The sequence below is a fragment of the Entelurus aequoreus genome, linkage group LG04, assembly GCF_033978785.1.
Source record: "Entelurus aequoreus isolate RoL-2023_Sb linkage group LG04, RoL_Eaeq_v1.1, whole genome shotgun sequence".
NCBI classification, from domain to species: Eukaryota; Metazoa; Chordata; class Actinopteri; order Syngnathiformes; family Syngnathidae; genus Entelurus; species Entelurus aequoreus.
This window is the reverse complement of record NC_084734.1, coordinates 27,212,035-27,238,752: the sequence shown is the minus strand read 5'-3', so window position 1 is coordinate 27,238,752 and position 26,718 is coordinate 27,212,035. Positions and strand designations below refer to the sequence as shown.

Sequence of the window (26,718 nt, the reverse complement as noted above, 5' to 3'; positions counted from 1 at the left end):
CTGAAACTCGACAGTCTATTCTTGTTGTTAGAAATGAAGGCTATTCCACAAAATTGTTTGGGTCACCCCAAACTTTTGAACGGTAGTGTATATACAGAAATGTCATGCAAATAAGCTAATGCTACTTAGCTAGTTGCATGAGAACATATTGAAGACCATGTAAGGATTAAATACATCAATGTTAAAATGGATTCTAAAAGGCGCAGGCAGTCAGTGAAGTGAAGCTAAAACAGAAGTGATGTGCTCCCTTTTACTAAGTTGTGACAATTAAAATGTGTGCTGTAGACGGGAGAATAAGGACTGGCTAACTCAAAGAAATTATTGATGTATATTTCTATGCTTGCTATACTCTAAATATATTATCAGTTAAATCATTTTCAGTCCAACTGCTATTTTAGTTCTGGCGTACATGGCGTAGGACTGCATCTAACAATGATTTCTTAAATCGAATAATCTTCCAGTTATTTTAACGATTCATTCAGATTTAAATTCCTTTTGTCCCTAAACATTTTTTAGTTTAGTGGTACAACACATTTTAGAAATTAATTTCCCAAAATACACCAACAATTTTCTTGTTGTCTAGGAACTTTAAATGCATGTTGTTTTGTCAGATTTCAAAAGTTAATTACTTTTAGAATTCCTCTGCCATTCTGGGGATCCGCCTCTTAATGCCAGGTTTTTTTTCTTCCAGTAGATAGTGTTAAAATAATGTATAGTCGCCTTGTGGCATGGTGTAGTGGTTAGAGCGGCCGTGCCAGAAACCTGAGGGTTGCAGGATCGCTCCCCGCCTCTTGACATCCAAATCGCTGCCGTTGTGTCCTTGGGCAGGACACTTCACCCTTGCCCGCAGTGCCGCTCACACTGGTGAATGAATGATGGGTGGTGGGTGGTGGTCGGAGGGGCCGTAGGCGCAAACTGGCAGCCACGCTTCCGTCAGTCTACCCCAGGGCAGCTGTGGCTACGAAAGTAGCTTACCACCAGGCGTGAATGAATGATGGGTTCTCACTTCTCTGACTTCGCTTTGTGTGTCTAGAAAAGCGCTATATAAATCTAATCCATTATTATTATACATGTTGTGATTGATAGTCTATCTTCATTTTTCTTTGTGGGCCTTTAAAATGCTAAATAGAGTACCTAGAAAGTAAGCAGGCTTATCTGCGTGAGAATGTCGTCCCTCTCCACATCGCACTTTGAAGTTTGTGGCTGCGCTGTATCGCTGATTTTTTTTCTAAGCATATTCCATGTATTTCCGTCTAAATTAAGCATTTATAAGCTTAAAAAGGGCTAAATGAACTATAAATATTAATACTACACTACAGTAATATTGGCCACTGAATGAAACCAAACCAATCAATTTTGCAGCTAAGCTTTAGGCAGCATTGCTATATTGGAATAAGCAAGTGTAAATGGGACTACAGGGGGTGGGTTTTATTTCATGTCTAAAGGACTTTTAATAGGGGGGACTGTTTAGAAGGCCATTAACAGGTTTTTAATGCTCGAAAAATTAAAGTATTCCATTTAGAAATGATAATTCCTTCTTTGCGAAAATCATTGACTATTGTCGGGCCCAGAACCAATTAGCAGTGATAAACTAAGGTTTACTGTACTATTAATATGGGCAACGCATAGTACAGAATAATAAAATCATCTATGTAGGTAGAAATATCACCTCTTACAATATCAAACATCTTTGACAGTCAAAGCATGATTGTGACAATCAACATTTTGTTCTAAACACTGCAACGGTGTCGCTGTGAAAAGTCCTTAGTAATTTGCTGTTCAGATTTTTCTATCACAATGTCACAAGACCTTTTTTCCCCACTCAAAAGGTTTGTTTTCTACTGTGGCAGTTCAATTTAAATTAAAGCTAACTCACCGTTTGGTTTAGGGAGAATGAAGCACTGTGGACAGAGATCTCTGATATGAGACAGAAGTATGCGCATCAGCAGCAACTCATCAAGAAGGTACGTTTGGCTCCATTATTGCACCATACTGGTCTCTGATTTAAGGGCACCACTGATGGGGGGTTCACCTTTTCACTGTTTCAGCTGATACATTTTATCGTCACATTGGTACAGAACAACCACATCCTGAATTTAAAGCGCAAAAGGTGAGTGTTGGCATTTTTTAGATGGATTGTTTTTTTTATACTGTAAACGCTGACATGTAATGTTCTTTTTGGCAGGCCAATTCTTATGAACAGCAATGGAAAGAAGCCCAAATATTTTCACGAGATCTATGATGACAAAGTATGTGTGGAACAGGTCAGTAAACAGAACATAGGACTGGTGACATACCTAAATGGCATATTAGCTTGGTGTGTAGGTGGCAGTACCTTAATGAACTTCATGAATTGTGTGAATTATCTTTATATAGAGCTCTTCTCTAGTGACTCAAAGCGCTTTACATTGTGAAACCCATTATGTAAGTTAGATTTAAACTAGAGATGTCCGATAATATAGGACTGCCGATATTATCGGCCGATAAATGCTTTAAAATGTAATAAGTGAAATTGTCGGTATCTGTTACAAAAAGTAAAATGTATGACTTTTTAAAACGCCGCTGTACGGAGTGGTACACGGACATAGGGAGAAGTACAGAGCAGTTGCGTCTCCCAGTCATACTTGCCAATCCTCCCGATTTTCCCGGGAGACTCCCGAATTTCAGTGCCCCTCCCGAAAATCTCCCGGGGCAACCATTCTCCCGACTTCCACCCGGACAACAATATTGGGGGCAGTGCCTTAAAGGCACTGCCTTTGCTTGCCGGCCCAGTCACATAATATCTACAGCTTTTCACACACAAGCGAATGCAACGCATACTTGGTCAACAGCCATACAGGTCACACTGAGGGTGACCATGTAAACAACTTTAACACTGTTACAAATATGCGCCACACAGTGAACCCACACCAAACAAGAATGACAAACACATTTCGGGAGAACATCCGCACCGTAACACAACAGAACAAATACCCAGAACCCCTTGCAGCACTAGCTCTTCCCCGCCCACCTCAATCTCCTCATGCTCTCTTAGGGAGAGCATGTCCCAAATTCCAAGCTGCTGTTTTGAGGCATGTTAAAAAAAATAATGCACTTTGTGACTTCAATAATAAATATGGCAGTGCCATGTTGGCATTTTTTTCCATAACTTGAGTTGATTTATTTTGGAAAACCTTGTTACATTGTTTAATGCATCCAGCGGAGCATCACAACAAAATTTGGCATAATAATGTGTTAATTCCACGACTGTATATATCAATATCGGTTGATATCGGAATCAGTAATTAAGTGTTGGACAATATCGGAATATCGCATATCGGCAAAAAAGCCATTATCGGACATCTCTAATTTAAACCAGTGTGGGTGGCACTGAAAGCAGGTGGGTGAAGTATCTTGCCCGAGGACACAACGGCAGTGACTAGGATGGTGGAAGCGGGGATCAAACCTAGAACCCTCAAGTTGCTGGCACGTCCGCTCTACCAACCGAGCCACACCACCACATAAATTGGGACCTCAATTCATGAACTTAATCGGTTCTTGAACATAATTCACAAGCCGAAAAGTTCTTATTGTTAAGCAGAGTTCTCCATAAGAATCATTGTAAACACAATTGATTGTAGCCTCAACAAAAGTCCCTATTTTAGAACATCTTTTTCCATCTCATCACAATTAAGGACTTGCTGCGGAACAGGCTAACTAGCTAAAAGGCTAGCTCAAAGCGCTTATCTAGCAACTCAAAGCTCTACAACAAGACTGTGAGAGTTTGGACACATTTAAAGCATGTCTGATCCCACAAAGTGTTCTCTAAAACAGGCTGACAGCTTTGACCGGCGCAAGGTACAACGATTGTGGAAATAAACACTTCATTAGTGCCGCTCGTGTTCGAAGCGCTTTGAAATGGCCGCAACCATTTGCACAGGAAGTGATGTCATCAAAGCGGCAGCACCCGATGGCTTCAAGCAGCATGCTAAATGAATAAAGCGCTCGTACGCCGAGACATTGTTCGCACACAGAGGCATATTTGGCGCGATGTAAACGTTCCTAAACTGAAAAGGACGCAAAGAGAGGCGTTGGTAAATCGAGGTTACACTTTACAACGAAGAAAATACTGTAAGTATTTGCTACCCTAAAGATTTAGTAAGTTTACCTTCTTACTAGGGTTGTACGGTATACTGGTATTAGTATAGTACCGCGATACCAATGAATCATATTCGGTACTATACCGCCTCATAAAGTACCGGTCCCCTACCCGTCGACGGCTAGCTAGCTAGCAGCTAATGTCTCTCCGCAGTGATTTAACTGCTTCAAAACCACTACTCCTAGTCTCCATGGAGACATATCAAGTTCGTTTGTCAAGTATCAACTAATTAGGACGAGTCATTGCTATACATGCTTCACTACACACCTCAGCACACTAGAGTCATGATAATAGTTGTATTAAAATTTGTCTATAAGACAAGGTTACATCATGTCGGATTATTGACCATTATGACAATTAACTTAACTTTGAATGCACTAATAACATGTGAATGAAGGCCATACTTACTCAACAGCCATACATGTTACACTAAGGGTAGCCGTATGAACAACGCCAACACTGTCATAAATATGTGCCATATTGTGAAACGACAATGACAAACACATTTTGGGAGAATATTTGCACCACAACACAAACACTACAGAACAAATTCCCTGCAGCATCATTTCTTCCGGGACGCTACAATATAAACAAACGCCATTGGTGTATCTAACATCTAACATCCACTGTAATGATTTCAGTACAGGAACGTATCTAGTCGATACTACTATGATTACTTTAATATTTTTTAGCATCACAAAATCTTCTTTCATTTTTATTTAATTTATATTATGTTTATAAACTCAAGAAATATGTCCCTGGATACATGAGGAGTTTGAATATGACCAATGTCTGATCCTGTAACTACTTGGTATCGGATTGATACCTAAATTTGTGGTATCACCCTAAACTAATGTAAAGTATCTAACAGAAGAATAAGTGATTATTACATTTTAACAGAAGTGTAGATAGAACATGTTGAAACAGAAAATAAGCAGATAATAACAGTAAATGAACAAGTAGATTAATAATTCATTTTCTACCACTTGTCTTTAATAATGTTGACAAAATAATAGAATCAATCAATCAATCAATGTTTATTTATATAGCCCTAAATCACAAGTGCCTCAAAGGGCTGCACAAGCCACAACAACATCCTCGGTACAGAGCCCACATACGGGCAAGGAAAAACTCACCCCAGTGGGACGTCGATGTGAATGACTATGAGAAACCTTGGAGAGGACCGCATATGTGGGTAACCCCCCCCCCTCTAGGGGAGACCGAAAGCAATGGATGTCGAGTGGGTCTGACATAATATTGTGAAAGTCCAGTCCACAGTGGATCCAACATATCAGCGAAAGTCCAGTCCATAGTGGGGCCAGCAGGAAACAGTCCCGAGCGGAGATGGGTCAGCAGCGCAGAGATGTCCCCAACCGATGCACAAGCTAGCGGTCCACCCCGGGTCCTGACTCTGGACAGCCAGCACTTCATCCATGGCCACCAGACCTGTGTAACTCCCCCTCCACAAGGGAGAGGGGAGCAGAGGAGAAAAGAAAAGAAACGGCAGATCAACTGGTCTAAAAAGGGGGTCTATTTAAAGGCTAGAGTATACAAATGAGTTTTAAGATGGGACTTAAATGCTTCTACTGAGGTAGCATCTCTGTTACCGGTAGGGCATTCCAGAGTACTGGAGCCCGAATAGAAAATGCTCTATAGCCCGCAGACTTTTTTGGGGCTCTAGGAATCACTAATAAGCCGGAGTTCTTTGAACGCAGATTTCTTGCCGGGACATATGGTACAATACAATCGGCAAGATAGGATGGAGCTAGACAGTGTAGTATTTTATACGTAAGTAGTAAAACCTTAAAGTCACATCTTAAAGGAAACCAGTGCAGGTGAGCCAGTATAGGCCTAATATGATCAAACTTTTTAGAATGATAAATGACAATATGTTACTGCATATGTCAGCAGCTAAATTAGGAGCCATTTTGGCTTACTTACTACTAAAAGACAAGTTGTCTTGTATGTTCACTATTTTATTTAAGGACAAACTTGCTATAAGAAACATATGTTTAATTTACCCTAAGATTGTTTGTTTAAATAAAGCCAATAATGAATTTTTTTGTGGTTCCTTTTTTATTTAGAAAAGTACCGAAAAGCACCAAATACATTTTTGTACCGGTACCAAAATATTGGTATCGGGACAACACCACTTCTTACAAAGATATGAACGGTGTGTCATTTTTTATGTTTTAACAGAGATGTAATTTAAAAACTAGGGGTGAAGCGAGCTCTTGTCTTGCAGACAGTACGCAATTTTTATTGTTTTTATTGCGATATCAGATATGCAGAAGACCTCACAAAGCTCCTAAAAAAAGACATACAGTGAGTGGTACCTCAATTTACGAGCTCAGTTGGCTCTAGAACTCAAAACACTCGTATGTTGAGCTTTTTAAAAAAAAAAAAACTAATTGTCTAGTCATGGTAATAAAAACTTAAAAAATAACTGTCTAGTGTACAATTGATAATGATGAAAGATTATATCTATCTGCAATTGATTTTGAGTTAACTATGAACAAAATGCAATTCATTGCGATTAAATATTTTAATCATTTGACAGCCCAAGCATTTTTGTTAGATTACCGAGTTGTATCGTTAATTTGTATGCTTGAGATTTTTATTAGTCAAGTTTCTTCACTCTGAGTTTTCTTTTTAGTCACCTGTCAATAGTGTGAAAGATGATGTCGTCATCTGTGACCTGACAGAGAATGAAGCAGAAGTCACAGACTGGTCACCCAGACCCAACGAGCCAGGGTGAGTCATTGGCTTGGCACGTTAATAACCGTGACTGTAAGAACATACAATTTCAATTCTAGGGTGTCTTCAATGTGTCATTTTGGTGTAGCGGTTTAAACAGCTGACTTATTGGAGGAAGGTGAAGGAAGGATCAATGTCTTCATCACCATCCCAACAGTTTGGGTTCAAGTAGCTGAGCTACTGCTTTGTAGTAGAGTGAGAACATGCATTGTTTCACAGGACTACAATGTATTTGTGGTGGTATGGGGGCTATCGAAAAAGTTGGTAGATGTATTGCTTGATGCTTTGTTAAAAGAATACAGGTATATAGAGGTGTCTGCATACTTGCTCAATATAGCTACTTAATCAGTAAGTCGGCAACACTGAAACCCTCCTGCTACCTCATCCTTTTCTCTGGCAGCCTTGGAGCCTCATTTACAAAACTGTAAATATATCCCAAAACATTGCCTACTGACTCAGAAAAATCACACCTGCAGGGAATTGTGCGCACAAGAGCTCCACCCCAGTGCCCTCCCATGACTCATACAATGTTCCTATAAATCAGGGGTTATTTGGACTTTAACAAAAGTACAATATAGCCACGTTTAGAGTATACCTATTGTATTTGAACTTGGTCAAATATATGCATATTTTAGATATGTGGTTATGAGCTTTATTTCATGGTGTCATCAAGCATTGCTGATTCTTGTGTCTGAAAAACTTGCCGTGGTCTGTACGCATGGTTGAAAGAGTGCAAAAATGTTTCTATAACTTTTAACGTTTGCGGTGAAAATTGCATACAGACAGTTGACCACTGCTGATGCAACTTTTTGTGTACCAATGTGTTAAAATGCAGAGTTACAATGCAGGTCCCTAACTGCACTAAGATGCTGTTTTACACTTCCTCAGTGATGTAGAAATAGTTGAAGTGGATGTGGACCCCTACCCAGTGCTGGCAGTTGACACAGAGGCCAGCACAACATGCACTGAAGATGTCAAAGAGGCGGACGTCTTGGAGCAGCCAAAGAACAGCATGTGTGACAGCAGCAGACCAACAAGCAGCATTCTACAGCTCAATAAACCTTCAGGCAAGAGTTTTGAAGACCCTGTCAAGATTATGGACTCCATACTAAACGAGAATAACGCCATTTCACAGAACATCAACCTGCTTGGCAAGTAAGTATATAGCCACACAGGGTATAATTTTTTCCAAAAACATATTCAAACTGTTGGATAGCAAGGTTGACTTCTTCTTGACTTCCTTTTTTATTTGTCATTTAAATTTGAACTTTACAGCACAGATAAGAACGAAATGTCGTTACATAAGCTCATAGCAGTGCAGGATTTAAAAAAAAAAAAGCAATAAGGTGCATATATAAATAAATAACTAAATATATACACTACCGTTCAAAAGTTTGGGGTCACATTGAAATGTCCTTATTTTTGAAGGAAAAGCACTGTACTTTTCAATGAAGATAACTTTTAAACTAGTCTTAACTTTAAAGAAATACACTATACATTGCTAATGTGGTAAATGACTATTCTAGCTGCAAATGTCTGGTTTTTGGTGCAATATCTACATAGGTGCATAGAGGCCCATTTCCAGAAACTATCACTCCAGTATTCTAATGGTACAATGTGTTTGCTCATTGGCTCAGAAGGCTAATTGATGATTAGAAAACCCTTGTGCAATCATGTTCACACATCTGAAAACAGTTTAGCTCGTTACAGAAGCTACACAACTGACCTTCCTTTGAGCAGATTGACTTTCTGGAGCATCACATTTGTGGGGTCAATTAAACGCTCAAAATGGCCAGAAAAAGAGAACTTTCATCTGAAACTCGACAGTCTATTCTTGTTCTTAGAAATGAAGGCTATTCCACAAAATTGTTTGGGTGACCCCAAACTTTTGAACGGTAGTGTATATATATATATATATATATATATATATAAATATATATATATATATATATATATATATAAATAAATAAATAAATTAAATACATTACTGTACAGATAAATATATTGCACTTTTTCACATGCGTCCACGTTTATGGATGTATGTTATATTGTCTTTTTTTATTCCAGCGAGTTAATCCATTTTTGGGAGAGTTGAGGGGATAATTTAATTATGATGCGTTTAAGAGTCTTACGGCCAGACGGAAGAAGCTGTTGCAGAACCTGGAGGTTCTGCTTCGGAGGCTGCGGAACCTCTTTCTAGAGTCCAGCAGTGAAAACAGTCCTTGGTGGGGGTGGGAGGAGTCTTTGCAGATTTTCTGAGCCCTGGTCAGGCAGCGGCTTTTTGCGATCTCCTGAATAAGAGGAAGGAGAGTCCTGATGATCTTTTCCGCCGTCCTCACCACTCTCTGGAGAGACTTCCAGTCTGAGGCATTGCAGGCTCCAGTCCATACAGAGATGCTGTTGGTCAGTAGGCTCTCTATAGTGCCTCTGTAGAATGTGGTGAGAATGGGGGGAGGTAGCTGTGCTCTTTTCATCCGACGCAAAAAGTGCATGCGCTGTCAAGAAGGCGGCGCCCTGACGGGCTGCGGCTTGCAGACGCTCATGGTACAAATGGATAGCAAGGTTAAAGCATATGTTAAAATTCACAAGTCGGCTATAACAAGTCTGATCCCTAATATGCTCATGTCCACTCCGTGTGTACTAAAGTTGCATTGTGTTGCCTGGGCAACCTCATTAACTTTCCACTAGTCTATGTTGCAAATGTATATGATATTACCATTTTTAATTTTTTTTTTTTCATCGACAATAGTTGCACCACACGGTGCTCCATTTGCTGGTAATGTAAATAGAAAGTGGTTTGATGGCACTATCTGCAGGGGCGATGCTGCAGGTATTAGTCCAGCAGAGCGTGAGGTCCGACAAGTCAATTCACTCGACAGTTTCCAGTAATATGCTTTGATGAGATGTGTAACTGCCTGTTTTTTAATTGTGTAAAAGTGAATTTAAAGTGTTTAGACCTATAATATTCTTCACACAATTATTAGTTAAAAAATGGGCATATTTACGGATTTTTATTGTTTGCGTTTTTTCGCCTATCGCTGGGGGTCTTGGAACATAACCCTGCAAATAACTGTCAGTTTTAATTTGTAATTACCAGTAATGTGGCCTCAATCAATTGCACCCACGACAACTATTATTTACTGTGAAGTGGTTCAATCCATTTAGCCTCCATTGCTTCAAGAATGTCACATACTTCCCGATTTGACATCGATAAGATTAACCTTCCAAATTATGGGCCGGATCCCCTTAGGCCCTTGAGGTGTAGGATAATTTGATAGATGATGGATTCCTGCAGGAAGTATCAGTCAGGAACTTGACCTGTTTTGTGTGAACTCTCAATGTAATTGTTAGTGTGGTACAGAGACAACTGCAGCTTCTGTGCTTGTCTCCTAACGAGCAAGTTTATTTGGAAATGTCTGAGCTTATGCCTATTTATACCGCTGCCACTCACAATGTTGTTTGTGATCAGGATGGAGCTGATGGACTATCTGGAGAGCATTGAGTGGAGCATGGAGGATTTTCAGGCCATGCTTTATGGAAAACCATTAGGCATCGATATCGATGCCTTAGAGGTAAATTAAAATGACCCAAAAAAAACCCTACATACATGGTTTTTGGAAAGTATTTTATGTTACAGCCTTATTTAAAATTGGAATACATTCTTTTTTTCCCCCTCACAGTACTACACACCACACCCCAGATGATGAATAATTTCCACAATGTTACAGGGTCACTGTTTAGCAGTCTTGATTTATTGTTTTGGTTATAAGTAGAGATGTCCGATAATGTCTTTTTTGCCGATATCCGATATTGTCCAACTCTTAATTACGGATTCCGATATCAACCGATACCGATATATACGGTCGTGGAATTAACACATGCCTAATTTTGTTGGGATGCCCCGCTGGATGCATTAAACAATGTAACGGGGTTTTCCAAAATAAGAGAACAACTTCAACTCAAGTTATGGAAAAAAGTGCCAACATGGCACTGCCATATTTATTATTGAAGTCACAAAGTGTATTATTTTTTTTAACATGCCTCAAAACAGCAGCTTGGAATTTGGGACATACTCTCCCTGAGATAATCCTGATACCCACTACAACTATGGGAAATACTATATTTTGACTTTCACAAAGTGCATTATTTCTTATTTTTTTAAACATGCCTCAAAACAACAGCTACAAAAACAATGAAGGCACACAGCTTCAGTCCAGAGTATACTAGAGTAATAAAGTAAACAATAACATAGTCCTCCTTTAGTGCAAGACTGCCTGGCATACTGTACAACAGGAAATTATAACTGGGCTCAATCTGCCCTGCTCTAACGTATTTGTATGAGTAACAAAAATGTGCTGCAAGATAGTGGTGAGTGCTTGAAGTGGCCTACCAGTCAGCCAGAGCTTCTGAAATGCTGCGTTGAGACAGGGCACCTTTGTTCACTGCAAGCAGACTAGCCACACCACACTCCACCGTAGTTTTTGCCATATTGCGTGCGTTGTCCCTGACCACAACGTGGGCTTTCGCCCTGGGGTAGTTTTTTTTGTATTTTTGTTTTTTCTCGACGGAGTCATTAAGCGACAACTGTGTGGTACTACTTTTTTTCGGTGTTTGCTTTTCATGCATCTTCCGCTTGTATTCATCGTGTATCTCCTTATGATTCTTGAAGAGGCGGGAGATCAAATTGCTCGTATTAAAGGAAGACGTCTTGGTTCCTCCTCGCATAACCAACTTTTTGCAGTCATTGCAAATTGCCAGTTTTTTATCCGTCAGACACACTTTAAAATAATCCCTAACCATGTCGTTAGTCAGTCACCGAGCGAGCTCGCTTGTTAGCCACGGCTACAGCACCGGCAACAACACACTCTTCTTGTTGTTATGCTCCGCTCGCGGCGGTTTGATGAGGTCATCAAGCGTCGCCAGTAAACCTCTAATGCTGCAGTCGTCAACTCCTGTGTTGTGTGTGGGAGAGGGGATAGGGGAGACGCATCTGCTCTGTACTTCCCCCTACGTCCGTGTTTTACCGGATATGTACCGCTCCTTACAGCTGCGTTTTAAAAAGTCATTAATTGTACTTTTTGAAGCAGATACCGATAATTTCCGATATTACATTTTAAAGCATTTGTCGGCCGATAATATCGGCAGGCCGATATCGGACATCTCTAGTTATAAGTAAAGAAAGAAGGAACAAATATTTGAACTTGAATTTTTTGAATTTAAAAGATGTTCACTAAGAAGTTGATGACATTTTAATTGTCTGTTTTCAGGAAACCGTGTCCTCAAAAGAAAGCCCAGCACAACTAAGCAGATGTAGGCAGCGAGAAGACAACACAGGCAAGTGGAGCTCCTTACATTCCAGCACACATGGTCCTCAACACAAATCACTTTTACTTCAAACGCAGTCATTATATGAAAACTTGAACTCTGTTGGCGTTTTGTAATCCCAGTTTAACTTTGGTAACAGACACACAGGTGGAAAGTTAACATCATATTAGCAAAACAAAAAAACAACCATACTGTATATTCACATGTTTGTGTGAAAACAAGGTAATTTACAGTGAAGGAAATAAGTACTGGATTTTCCAGACTAGTGCGCACTGGTATGTATACTGCACCCACCAAACAAGATTTTGTAAATGTTTATTTACATATCTTGATTGTTTGCAAATGGTGCCTGTAAAACGACTGAACAAAACAGAAGTCATCGCCATGGACCCACTCGCTGCGAAAGTTGGCTCTCCAAACAGCTAAAAAGACTCAATAACTCCACGGGGACATTTTGGTGATTTACAAAACTTTAATAAAATTCTACCCAAACATTTAATAAAGTCAAGTACAAATAAAGCAACAAGAGAAGTATCCAACACTTACCTTTTGTAAAGTAAATCTGTATGCATATAAGGGCATAAACAACATGATTTGCCTGTGTGGCTGGACAGGACAGATTTAAAAAAATATATATATATTTTTTTTTTTAATTGATTAAGAATTGATTAAGAATCGTGATTAATTATAAAATCAACATTTTTGACACCCCTACAATATATCACTATCTATATTTCTCACAATTACAAAATAATTTGAATAAAAATGGTGTTTTGGTAGAAATGAGTTTACTGCCGTTTACAGTTGTGTCATACACAAAAAGGCAGCTGTCGCGTCTGCACATTATATACCCAAAAGTAGTCCCCAGCAACAAATTGCTGTCATGTTGTTATGTTAGAATATACATTGTGTTTTTGTGGAGCGGAACTTGCATCAGCACCCATCTGGCAGCCGTGCCAGTTGCAGTTTTAACTAGGGATGATGTTTGATAAGAAATTATCGAGTTCGAGCCTATTATCGAATCCTCTTATCGAACCGATTCCTTATCGATTCTCTTATCGAGTCCAGATAGGTTGTTGTATATGGAAAAAAAAACACAATAATTGGTTTAACAAAAGCTCACTTTTATTATATAAGAAAACAATTTAATCTAATAAATAAATAAATATTGACTGTTACCCCCCTAAAAAAAATTTAAAAAATAAATAAATATTGACTGTTGTTACCCAAAGTATATTAAGTGGGATTTTTCAGAAAAACAAATATATACAGTAACACAGAAACAACCTGTCTCTGTGATCACTATTGGTGTAAAAATAATACTATAGTGTTAAATAAAATCAGTCCCTCGGGCACAAAACTGAAAATAATACAGCTCTCCAAAAAGTGCACTTCTGCTGCTATTTGACATAACTGTTTGTTATGATGCTTTGACATTTTTGGACTTTATTTCTTTATTGAAAGAAACTTCTATGAAGAGAAAAGTTGTTTGCAAATGTGGTTACAATGCTTAAAAAATGAAAAGTTAAAGCTAAAAAAAGAAATACACTTTATTGAGTTAACATTATTTCTTTATAGGGGGAAAGATGTTATGAGCTAGGGAATATAACAACTACACTACCCAGCATGCAACGGGAGTGACGAGCATGCATGGTAGCCCCGAAAAGTGTTGTTGCATGTCGTCACGTAAGAATGAGGTTATGAGCACGCTGTGAAAGTAAACGTCAAGAACTAAGCCAACACGCCTCGTCTGCATTATTTATAATTAGACAGACAACACATATACAGTGTGATTTTGTTTTGTTTACAAGGAAAGAAAAACGAAAGTTAAAAAAGGGAGATGTGTTGTATATATATGTATGTGCTGCGGTTGCTTTAAGAACGTTGCGACAGCTGCCGTAAAGGAGGTGCGTTGCTAGCCTGGTTGCTATGTTTCCGGTTGGTCGTAAAAGTGTTCGTCATGTGTTTGTACCCTGCTCAAATCTCTCAGTAAAGTTATTCATTGGATTATACCTTTTTGTTTTGAACTTCATTAAACCTTGGAGCGCTTTTTCCCGTCTATTTTTTTTCCTGCTTTCGCTATCTGCGCCTAATGACTGAGCTACGTGACGTAATTTCTTGTGATGTCCCACGGAGCATTTCTGGTCGGGACGGGATTCGTTCCGAGGGATTCGAATAAAGAACCAACTCTTTTTCTTTACTATAGTGGTCTCGATAACGGGTACCGGTTCTCAAAAAGGGATTCGAGTCCGAGAACTCGGTTCTTTTCTTATCGAACAACCGGGAAAACCGGTTTCGAGTATCATCCCTAGTTTTAACATCATCCTTGCTGTATTCTTGTAGACAAGCAGGTGATCCAGTACACATCCTCCCCCCTGCTAGCCTTCCTGGATGGCTGTGTCCCGCCTGCTGAGGTGCCCTCTACTTCGGCGGACTCCATCGAGTCAGAACTCCCCTCGGAGCTGCTGGACGGCAGCGTGGAATCCCAGCCGCCGGGCCGCAGTTCCTTTATCCGCCTGGAGCCCCTGACTGAAGCCGAGGCGAGCCAGGAGACCCTTTTCTACTTGTGTGAACTGAGTCCCAGCAGGCCTGAATCAGACCCTGCTGAGCTGGACGGCATGTGAGTGAAGTGGCCATACTTGATCCTCTGCTGGTTGTTCTAACTTGAACCCAAAGTGCATCGTTTTATGGTGAATGTCGAATTCGACTGAGGGAAATAAGTGTTTCATCCCAAAGTTTGACAGTAGTGATGCTGTTGTTGGTTCATATTCAAAATTTCTCTGCAAGAGAACACATCCATGTTGTCATGCGACCACATCACGTTCTCCTTGTCTATGAATGTTCTCATCATCCAGGTGGTTGTCATCTCGGGGCATTAAATCGATCGCAACTGGACTGTTTGGTTTGTTTTAGACGTTTCGCTGCTCATAGACTTAGACATTCTCCTGGTGGTCCGTGAAAATAAAGCCACCATGAAACGATGCATGCAAGGATTCAACTTAGAGGTCCTGCAGATCACATGCTTTTTTTCCCAGGGTAAATCTCCATGACCTGAAATGAAAGTATGACACGTCCCTCCATTCCAGTACTGCATGTTTACTAAACATGATGAAAATGGCATCCTAGCTACAAAGTCACATGGAGTAGCAACTTTTGTGATCTGAAAAGGGAATCATTTCTGCTGGTTTTGATATGCTTTCTGTTGCTGTGCAGTTATGTTAAATTGCCTCGTCCACAAGTTGAGTCACGCCGTCCTAAATAGACTGTAAATACTTCTTCACTATACTGTACAAGTATTTAAGATTTTGTTTCCATTGTCTTTCTTCCACGTGTGTTGTTTGTGACATCCTGTAGGTTTGCTTCCTCACATTATGAACAAAGCTGACTGTCAATATAAATATAAAAGAAAAACACACTACTCTCTTTTCTCAATTCGGACTCAAGCAAAATATACACAAAAAAACCCAAGTCCTGGGGGGAAAAAAGCAAAATTCATTCAATTTCTACAGCTTATCCATCTTTCATTTAAGCACACAGATTAGGCAAGTTGATTCATAGAACACAATTCACACACTATGCAACTCAAAGTGCTTTACAGAAAAGTACAAGAGGGAACAAATAGAATAATCATAATTCAAATTAAAATCAAAGAGTGTTGATAAAATATGTTCACTTGACATATGCATGATTTGGTTTTCAGCCTGACTTTGAACATTGCCAACGTTGAGGCCTGTCTCACATCTGGAAAACTATTCCAGATTTTAGGAGCATAAAACTGAAACGCAGCCTCACCATGTTTAGTCCTGACTCAGGGCACCAGCAGGAGACCACTGCCTGAGGTTCGCAGAGTCCGGGATGATACATATAGTTCGAACATGTCAGATGTACTTTGGCTCAAGACCATGAAAAGACTTGAACACAAGTAGACATGTTTAAAGTCTATTCTCTTAGCAGCAGTGACATAAACTCTGGACTAATATGGTTGTATTTCCTTGTTTTAGTCTTGACTCGAGCAGCAGGATTTTGGTTGTACTACAGCTGCTTTCCAGTTTGTTTAGAGAGCCAAGTGAGAAGGCCGTTCCAGTAGTCTAAAAATGCTGGACACAAAGGCATGGAGGAGTCTTTCTAAGTCTAGTTTAGACACTATTCCTTTGATTTGATCAATGCTTTTCAGGTGGTAAAACGCTGCTGATGTTATTGACTTAATGTGGCTGTTCAAGTCTTAGTCCATTATTACCCCTAGATTTCTAACCTTTATTAGATTTGAGTTAGAGGGTCTCAAGGTGACTAATACTGTATTTTCCGGACCATAGGGCACACTGGATTATAAGGCGCACTGCCGATGAATGGTCCATTTTTTAAATCTTTTTTCATATATAGGGCGCATTAAAGGAGTCTTTTTTTTTCTATATGTAAAACACTTCCTTGTGGTCTACATAACATGTAATGGTGGTTTTTTCGTCAAAATTTTGCATAGATTATGTTTTACAGATCATCTTCAAGTCACTTTCTGACAGTCTCTTCGGGATGCGCCGTTTTGTGGGCGGTCTTATTTACGTGGCTCACCTTCAGCAGCGTCTTCTCCCCGTCATCTTTGTTGTAGCGGTGTAGCGTGCAAGGACGGGAGTGGAAGAAGTGTCAAAAGATGGAGTTAACTGTTTTAATGACATTAAGACTTTACTCAAATCAATAACGGAGCTACATCTCCTCATCCGGAAAGAAAAACGCCGGAAGTGTGTCCCATGAAAAACTGTCCGACCGGAACTCTCTAATATCTAAAGTTCCTTGGGTGAATAATGTAAACTCACTACACCGGTATGTTTTAGCGCTTTCATGGCGAGTTTACTGACAGATATAAGTAAGAACTTTACACTACTTTCTATTAGAAATGGCAACAGTGGAGGATGAATGTCTGATAACAAGAAGATAGAGAAAATGAAGAAGCTTTCGACTACGGCATCGATTTTTCAGGACTCATGCAGAGCCCAAGTACAGATCAGCAGGTACCAGAAGGTAAGAAATGTTGCTTTTGCATAACATTGTGAAACAAAACACCAGATAATGTCTTACCTTATACACACACCATAATAATACTCGTATGTTTAATGCGCCGACAATCCATCAAGCGGTGCGGCTTCATAGCTTACCAAAGTCGTAATAAAACATTTTGATAGGTTTTTGAGCGCCGTGTGTATGATCTATATTTTCAATGGAACATTTAAAAATGTTGGTGTTTACTTGAGACATATTGCCATCATAGTGCGACCTACACTTATCTCTTATGTGTGACTGCAATCTACTGGTCACACTGTTTTCACTGCTGTACTCTAGAAAGAGGTTCCGCAGCCTCTGTAGCAGAACCTCCAGGTTCTGCAACTGCTTCTTCCCTCAGGCTGTAAGACCCTTGAACGCATCATAATAATCCCCTCAATTCCCCCGAAAATGGATTAACTCGCTGGAATATAAAGACAATATAACATACATCCATAAACATGGATGCATATGCAAAAGTGCTGTACAGTAATCTATTTATTTATATCTGCACCTTAATGCTCTTTTATCCTGCACCACCATGAGCTAATGCAACAAAATTTAGTTCTAATCTGTACTGTAAAGTTCAAATTTGAATGACAATAAAAGGAAGTGTAAATCTAATCATGTACCAAATAAAATAGCTTTGAGGTGGGTAAGCTCAACCAAACTTATTCCTTACATTAGGCGCACCAGGTTATAAGGCGCATTGTCGATTTTTGATTTTTAGTGGGTTTTATAGTCGGGAAAATACGGTAATAGTTTCTCTGATTTCAATGATTTCAGTTTTGTCTGAGAGCAGCTTAAAAGACTTGCGGGGACTTGCGGATGGTGCCTCCTGCGAGTGTGGGGACCCAGTCCAGACAGTAGAGCACATAGTCACTAGTTGCCCCAAACACCGGCCACCGAATGGCGAACAAGGTCTGATTGACCTGGACGATGACACGTTGACCTGGCTCGCCTCAACAGAGCTGAAAGTCTAAAGACACACGACAGAAGAAGAAGAAGCTTAAAGACATTTTTTTTTGCATCCTCACACTGATCTCTTCCATGCAGAGACAAAGTGATTCAACAGGCAGACGTCCACCTGCCGCCAGCAACACGTAGATCTCAGTGTCATCTGCACAGTTGTGACAGGGCACGTTGAAGCTGTGTATTACCTGGCCTAGTGGCAGGTACACATAGGGGCTCCCAAAATCGAGCCCTGAGGAACCCCACAGGTCAGTCATTTGGTCAGAGACACGGTTACCAATTTCAACAAAGTATGTCCTGTGATCGAAATAGGACTTGAACCAGTTAACCGAACCAGATATTCCCACCCAGTTTTCTAACCTCTGTAATAAAATAGTATGATCAACAGCAAGGCTCAGTTTCAGCAGAACCAAGACTGAGACTTTCCCTGCATCTGTCTTCAGGCGGATATCACTTGTCACCTTGATCAGCGCAGTAGTCGGGCCTGAAGCCTGATTGGAAAATATCAAACACATTGTTAAATAGGAGAAAGTCACTAAGCTGTTGTTGGTATACCACTTTTACTAGGACTTGGACCAAAAATGGCAGGTTTGATATGGGCCAACAGTTCTTCAGTACCGTGGCATGAAGACTAGTCTTCTTTAAGAGAGGCTTCATGACAGCAGTTTTTAAGGTTTTTGGAAATGTTCCAGTCTGAAGTGAGAAGTTAACTAGATGAGAGGATTGTTCTAACAAACTGCTCAGCACACACACACTTAATCAATCAAAGTTTACTTATATAGCCCTAAATCACGAGTGTCTCAAAGGGCTGCACAAGCCACAACGACATCCTCGGCTCAGATCCCATATCAGGGCAAGAAAAAACTCAACCCAATGGGATGATGATGAGAAACCTTGAAAGGGGACCGCAGATGTGGAGACCCCGCCCCCCGGGCGACCGGTGCAATGGAAGTTGAGTGGATCTTGCATAATATTGTGAGAGTCCAGTCCATAGTGGATCTAACATAATAGTGTGAGAGTCCAGTCCATAGTGGATCTAGCATAATAGTGTGAGTCCAGTCCATAGTGGATCTAACATAATAGTGGGAGAGTCCAGTCCATAGTGGATTTAACATAATAGTGTCAGAGTCCACTCCATAGTGGATCTAACATAATAGTGTGAGAGTCCACTCCATAGTGGATCTAACATAACAGTGCGAGAGTCCAGTCCATAGTGGATCTAGGGAGACGGCGTGGCGAAGTTGGTAGAGTGGCTGTGCCAGCAATCGGAGTGTTGCTGGTTACTGGGGTTCAATTCCCACCTTCTACCTTCCTAGTCACGTCCGTTGTGTCCTCGGGCAAGACACTTCACCCTTTGCCTCTGATGGCTGCTGGTTAGCGCCTTGCATGGCCGCTCCCGCCATCAGTGTGTGAATGTTTGTGTGAATGTGTAAATGTGGAAATACTGTCAAAGCGCTTTGAGTACCTTGAAGGTAGAAAAGCGCTATACAAGTATAACCCATTTATCATTTATTATTATTTATCTAGCATAATAGTGTGAGTCCAGTCCATAGTGGATCTAACATAATAGCGTGAGACTCCAGTCCATAGTGGATCCAACATATTGTGAGAGTCCATTGGACTAGTGGATCTAACATAATAGTGCGAGAGTCCAGTCCATAGTGGATCTAACATAACAGTGCGAGAGTCCAGTCCATAGTGGATCTAACATAATAGCGTGAGAGTCCAGTCCATAGTGGATCTAACATAATAGTTTGAGACTCCAGTCCTTAGTGGATCCAACATAATATTGTGAGAGTCCAGTCCATAGTGGATCTAACATAATAGCGTGAGAGTCCAGTCCATAGTGGATCCAACATAATATTGTGAGAGTCCATTGGACTAGTGGATCTAACATAATAGTGCGAGAGTCCAGTCCATAGTGGATCTAACATAACAGTGCGAGAGTCCAGTCCATAGTGGATCTAACATAATAGCGTGAGAGTCCAGTCCATAGTGGATCTAACATAATAGTGTGAGACTCCAGTCCATAGTGGATCCAACATAGTATTGTGAGAGTCCAGTCCATAGTGGATCTAACATAATAGCGTGAGAGTCCAGTCCATAGTGGATCTAACATAATATTGAGAGTCCAGTCCATAGTGGATCCAACATAATATTGTGAGAGTCCAGTCCATAGTGGATCTAACATAATAGTGTGACAGTCCAGTGCATAGTGGGGCCAGCAGAAGATCATCCTGAGTGGAGACAGGTCAGCAGCTCAGAGACGTCCCCAACTGATGCACAGATGAGTGGTCCACCCTGGGTCCTTACTTTGGACAGCTAGTGACTCATCTGTGGTCACCGAATCTGTGCCCCCCTCTCCTCAGAGCAGAAAAGAAACGGCAGATCAACTGGTCTAAAAGGGGGGTCTATTTAAAGGCTAGCGTATACAAATGACTTTTAAGATGGGACTTAAATGCTTCTTAGGTAGCATCATCTCTTTAGAAATTTAGTGGGGATCTCATCATACACAAAGTTTTAAATCCACGAATACTGATTTAAAATCCACATCAATAATTATTTTAAATGCACAAATAATATTTTTAAGTACATTGTAAATCCACACTGATGGGCCCAAATGTGCAGAGGTGACCTCAACCTCAAAGTGACAGAAAAACATGATACAACCTGCCCTACCATGTGGTTCTACCAGGTTGGCAAAATACAAATACACATGTATGGCGGCGCATTGCTATGCAGCGGCTTGCTAACGCTCTTGGGAGTGTAGAGCGATTTGGCAAAAAACACCTGTCATTTCTGTCAATTTCATGGCTGGCTCAAAGCGTGAACACTCTGTGATCACATACGACCGACAGACAATTCTGGATGTGGATGGATCGGGTCGTTATAGACTGAAAGATGCATGTACGGTGGACCTCCTCGCTAGCATGGGAATACTTCGTGGGCTACATCGAGCGGCCTTTGTAGCAGCGGAGTCAAGTGCTAGCGGAGACCGCCAATGGAGACGACGTAAGCGGTGTGAGCAGAAGCAGAAACGGGGATGCCGAGCGGGGCTAACAACAAAGGGAAAAGCTAACCAAAGAAGCGTGGAGTCTCCGGGTAAGAAGCCATTTAAACTAGAACTAGCCGGCGCCAGGCTGGATAATCCCTGCACACATAGCAATTCTCTTAGAATAAAACACAACTCACATAATGTTTTTTCTTTTGTGACCGTGTCAGAGGCAGACATGCAATCTACTGAGGTGGCTAACTATGATGCGTTCAGTTTATCGCAACATCTAGCAAACAATCGGACAATTCCCGTCGTATCAATTCCTAGATATGGCCGAAACTATTTAAAGTGCACTACGCATAATAAACGCAACATTATTAATATTTCTACTTCGGATAATTTCAACAAACAATCCTCAAATAGCCCACTACCTATAATATGGGCTTTTTAAACATAAGATCATTATCTTCCAAAACGTTATTAGTTAATGAAGTCATTAGAGACAACAAACTTGACGTCGTTGGTCTCGCCGAGACCTGGCTCAAACCAGACGATTTTTTTGCGCTAAATGAGGCATCTCCTCCTAACTATACCAATACACATGTTGCCCGACCTCTTAAAAGGGGAGGGGGTGTCGCACTAATATACAATGAAAACTATAATTTTACACCTAACCTAAATAATAAATATAACTCATTTAAGGTGCTCACTTTGAGGTTTGTCACACCGCTGCCTCTCCACCTGGCTGTTATCTACCGCCCCCCTGGGCCCTATTCGGACTTCATCAGTGAATTCTCAGAGTTTGTTGCTGATCTAGTGACGCACGCCGACAATATAATCATAATGGGGGACTTTAATATCCATATGAATACCCCATCGGACCCTCCATGCGTGGCGCTCCAGACTATAATTTATAGCTGTGGTCTTACACAAATAATAAATGAACCCACGCATCGCAACGGTAATACGATAGATCTAGTGCTTGTCAGGGGTGTCACCACCTCTAAAGTTACGATACTCCCGTACACTAAAGTAATGTCCGATCATTACCTTATAAAATTCGAAGTTCTGACTCATTGTCAACAAACTAATAATAATAATAACTACTATAGCAGCCGCAACATTAATGCTGCCACAACGACGACTCTTACTGACCTACTGCCTTCGGTAATGGCACCATTCCCAAATTATGTGGGCTCTATTGATAACCTCACTAACAGCTTTAACGACGCCCTGCGCGACACCATTGATAGTGTAGCACCGCTAAAGCTAAAAAGGGCCCCTAAAAGGCGTACCCCACCCATGGTTTACAGAAGAAACTAAAGCCCAGAAATTATCATGTAGAAAGCTGGAACGCAAATGGCGTACGACTAAACTTGAGGTTTTCCATCAAGCATGGTGTGATAGTTTAATAACTTATAAACGCATGCTTACCTCAGCTAAAGCTAAATATTACTCAAATCTCATCCACCTCAACAAAAATTATCCTAAATTTTTGTTTAGTACAGTAGCATCGCTAACACAACAAGGGACTCCTCCCAGTAGCTCCACCCACTCAGCAGATGACTTTATGAATTTCTTTAATAAGAAAATTGAAGTCATTAGAAAAGAGATTAAAGACAATGCATCTCAGCTACAACTGGGTTCTATTAACACAGATACGACTGTATATACGACGGACACTGCCCTCCAAAATAGTTTCTCTCTCTTTGATGAAATAACATTGGAGGAATTGTCAAAATGTGTAAATGGGACAAAACAAACAACATGTTTACTTGACCCAATTCCTGGGAAACTTATCAAGGAGCTTTTTGTATTATTAGGTCCATCAGTGTTAAATATTATAAACTTATCACTTTCCTCTGGCACTGTTCCCCGAGCATTCAAAAAAGCGGTTATTCATCCTCTACTCAAAAGACCTAACCTCGATCCTGATCTCTTGGTAAACTACCGGCATCTAACAATCTCTGTGAACCTTTTCAATCTGGTTTCAGGGCAAATCACTCTACGGAGACAGCCCTCGCAAAAATGACTAATGATCTATTGCTAACGATGGATTCTGATGCTTCATCTATGTTGCTGCTTCTTGATCTTAGCGCCGCTTTCGATACTGTAACGTTGATCATAATATTTTATTACAGCGTATCAAAACGCGTATTGGGATGACAGACTTAGCCTTGTCTTGGTTTAACTCTTATCTTACTGACAGGATGCAGTGTGTCTCCCATAACAATGTGACCTCGGACTATGTTAAGGTATCGTGCGGAGTTCCCCAGGGTTCGGTTCTTGGCCCTGCACTCTTTAGTATTTACATGCTGCCGCTAGGTGACATCATACGCAAATACGGTGTTAGCTTTCACTGTTATGCTGATGACACTCAACTCTACATGCCCCTAAAGCTGACCAACACGCCGGATTGTAGTCAGCTGGAGGCGTGTCTTAATGAAATTAAACAATGGATGTCCGCTAACTTTTTGCAACTCAACGCTAAGAAAACGGAAATGCTGATTATCGGTCCTGCTCAACACCGACATCTATTTAATAATACCACCTTAACATTTGACAACCAAACAATTAAACAAGGCGACTCGGTGAAGAATCTGGGTATTATCTTCGACCCAACTCTCTCGTTTGAGTCACACATTAAGAGTGTTACTAAAACGGCCTTCTTTCATCTCCGTAATATCGCTAAAATTCGTTCCATTTTGTCCACAAGCGATGCTGAGATCATTATCCATGCGTTCGTTACATCTCGTCTCGATTACTGTAACGTTTTATTTTCGGGCCTCCCCATGTCTAGCATTAAAAGATTACAGATGGTACAAAATGCGGCTGCTAGACTTTTGACAAAAACAAGAAAGTATGATCATATTACGCCTATACTGGCTCACTTGCACTGGCTTCCTGTGCACCTAAGATGCGACTTTAAGGTTTTACTACTTACGTATAAAATACTACACGGTCAAGCTCCTGCCTATCTTGCCGATTGTATTGTACCATATGTCCCGGCAAGAAATCTGCGTTCAAAGAACTCCGGCTTATTAGTGATTCCCAGAGCCCAAAAAAAGTCTGCGGGCTATAGAGCGTTTTCTATTCGGGCTCCAATACTATGGAAAGTTAGAGATGCTACCTCAGTAGAAGCATTTAAGTCTCATCTTAAAACTCATTTGTATACTCTAGCCTTTAAATAGACTCCCTTTTTAGACCAGTTGATCTGCCGTTTCTTTTCTTTTCTTTTCTACTCTGCTCCCAACCCGGGGTGGACCGCTAGCCTGTTCATCGGATGGGGACTTCTCTACGCTGCTGACCCGTCTCCGCTCGGGATGGTTCCTGCTGGCCCCACTATGGACTGGACTTTTGCTGATGTGTTGGACTTTCACAATATTATGTCAGACCCACTCGACATCCATTGCTTTCGGTCTCCCCTAGAGGGGTGGGGGGGTTACCCACATATGCGGTCCTCTCCAAGGTTTCTCATAGTCATTCACATTGACGTCCCACTGGGGTGAGTTTTCCTTGCCCGTATGTGGGCTCTGTACCGAGGATGTCGTTGTGGCTTGTACAGCCCTTTGAGACACTTGTGATTTAGGGCTATATAAATAAACATTGATTGATTGATTGATTGATGTATAACACATAAAACATATTTTATTATATTTTGTTGATTTACCTAGCAAAACCATTTTGTCCAACACTTATTGTGATTCATTGTCATTTCATTTCTAAGAGCCATAATAGACCCAACATTCCAATGCATCACACATTCTGTGGTTGTAATTATACATTTGACCAGCAGGTGGAGTCTTGTGCCGAAGCTTCGAGAAATTCTCCAATTGGCTCAAGTGTTAAATGCATATTGAGGCTTCATCTGACCATCATAAGGTTTTAAATACACTAATGATGTTTGATATACATAATTACACTGTTTAAAATACACGTTAGTTTTAAATACACAGTAATGTACTTATGTACATATTAAGTTTTAATATACACAATACGGTTTTAAATCCACAATAAGTTGTAAATCAATAATAGTTTAGAATTCACATGAATGTGGTTTTAAATCGACTGTACAGCCCTTACCTTTGGGCTGGTACTGAGGGAGACTGTGTTGACCAGTTTGACGCGTTTAAATGATAGAATGTCCAGTACTGTAGAAATGTGTTTGGATATGACAATCCGTTTATTTCAAGCTGTCTAAATTAAATCAAATGTAAGTTGTATAACAAAGTATGCTAACCTTGAATGGCACATTATCACAGCATTGTCACCACATGACACGACACGGTCGAAAACTGTTTGTCCTCCAATCGCCCCTCCCGTGCTCACACCTGAACCCAATTTAAAGAGGCTACCATGGTAACCGCACCATAGCAACAGTCCCCTTCCCCGTCAACACTTCTTGGTTCTTAACGGGAAGTGGGCGGAGCAATATGCCGAAAATGAATTTAAACATGCTGAACCCAACAATCAATTAGAGAAAATAAAATAAAAACAATATAAACAAATAAGGAATTTTGGCTCCAACATTGACATTTATTTAAAAAAGTATTTTTCGAGTTAAGTTTTAAAAAAATGTCATCCATCCATCCATCTTCTACCGCTTGTCCCTCTCAGGGTCACGGGGGGTGCTGGAGCCTATCCCAGCTGCACTCAGGCGGAAGGCAGGGCACACCTTGGACAAGTCGCTACCTCATCACAGGGCCAACACAGATAGACAGACAACATTCACACTCACATTCACACACTAGGGCCCAATTTAGTGATGCCAATCAACCTATCCCCAGGTGCATGTCTTTGGAGGTGGGAGGAAGCCACACAGTCACGGGGAGAACATGCAAACTCCACACAGAAAGACCCTGAGCCGGAGGATCGAACTCAAGACTTTCTTAGAGGCACATTCACTAACCCCCGTTTCACTGTGCTTTTTTATTAATAATGTATTTTATGAACATGACCTGTCACAGCAGGCAGCACGGTGGAAGAGGGGTTAGTGCGTCTGCCTCACAATACGAAGGTCCTGAGTAGTCGTGAGTTCAATCCCGGCCTCCGTGTGGAGTTTGCATGTTCTCCCCGTGACTGCGTGGGTTCCCTCCGGGTACTCCGGCTTCCTCCCACCTCCAAAGACATGCACCTGGGGATAGGTTGATTGGCAACACTAAATTGGCCCTAATGTGTGAATGTTGTCTGTCTATCTGTGTTGGCCCTGCGATGAGGTGGCGACTTGTCCAGGGTGTACCCCGCCGTCCGCCCGATTGTAGCTGAGATAGGCTCGAGCGCCCCCCGCGACCCTGAAGGGAATAAGCGGTAGAAAATGGATGGATGGATGGACCTGTCACAGCATTAGAGATCAAAGTGTTTTCCCAGGTTTGACCACCAAGTGTCATGATAAAAAATATGAATACTTTCCCACGCCTGCATCTTGGTTTTATTTCTGTTGGTCACATGACTTGTGACCCCGCAGCAGCTGTTGGTTCGGCACATGAAGGAGCCTACAAAA

The 26,718-nt window shown here is 40.9% G+C and overlaps 1 protein-coding gene across 2 annotated transcripts in view; it reads left to right on the top strand.

Annotated features, from left to right (window-relative positions):
- Nucleotides 1-15,521, top strand: part of LOC133648414 (heat shock factor protein 2-like) — a 33,172-nt gene extending 17,651 nt beyond the window's left edge. For both annotated transcript variants that reach the window (XM_062044477.1, XM_062044476.1), the window contains exons 5-12: nucleotides 1,889-1,964; nucleotides 2,049-2,110; nucleotides 2,186-2,264; nucleotides 6,795-6,892; nucleotides 7,784-8,050; nucleotides 10,365-10,467; nucleotides 12,163-12,229; nucleotides 14,564-15,521. In XM_062044477.1, the coding sequence (XP_061900461.1) occupies nucleotides 1,889-1,964; nucleotides 2,049-2,110; nucleotides 2,186-2,264; nucleotides 6,795-6,892; nucleotides 7,784-8,050; nucleotides 10,365-10,467; nucleotides 12,163-12,229; nucleotides 14,564-14,844 (1,033 nt within the window). In that variant the 3' untranslated portion in view covers nucleotides 14,845-15,521. The remainder of the gene's footprint in view (nucleotides 1-1,888; nucleotides 1,965-2,048; nucleotides 2,111-2,185; nucleotides 2,265-6,794; nucleotides 6,893-7,783; nucleotides 8,051-10,364; nucleotides 10,468-12,162; nucleotides 12,230-14,563) is intronic.
- The last annotated feature ends 11,197 nt before the right edge of the window (nucleotides 15,522-26,718 follow it).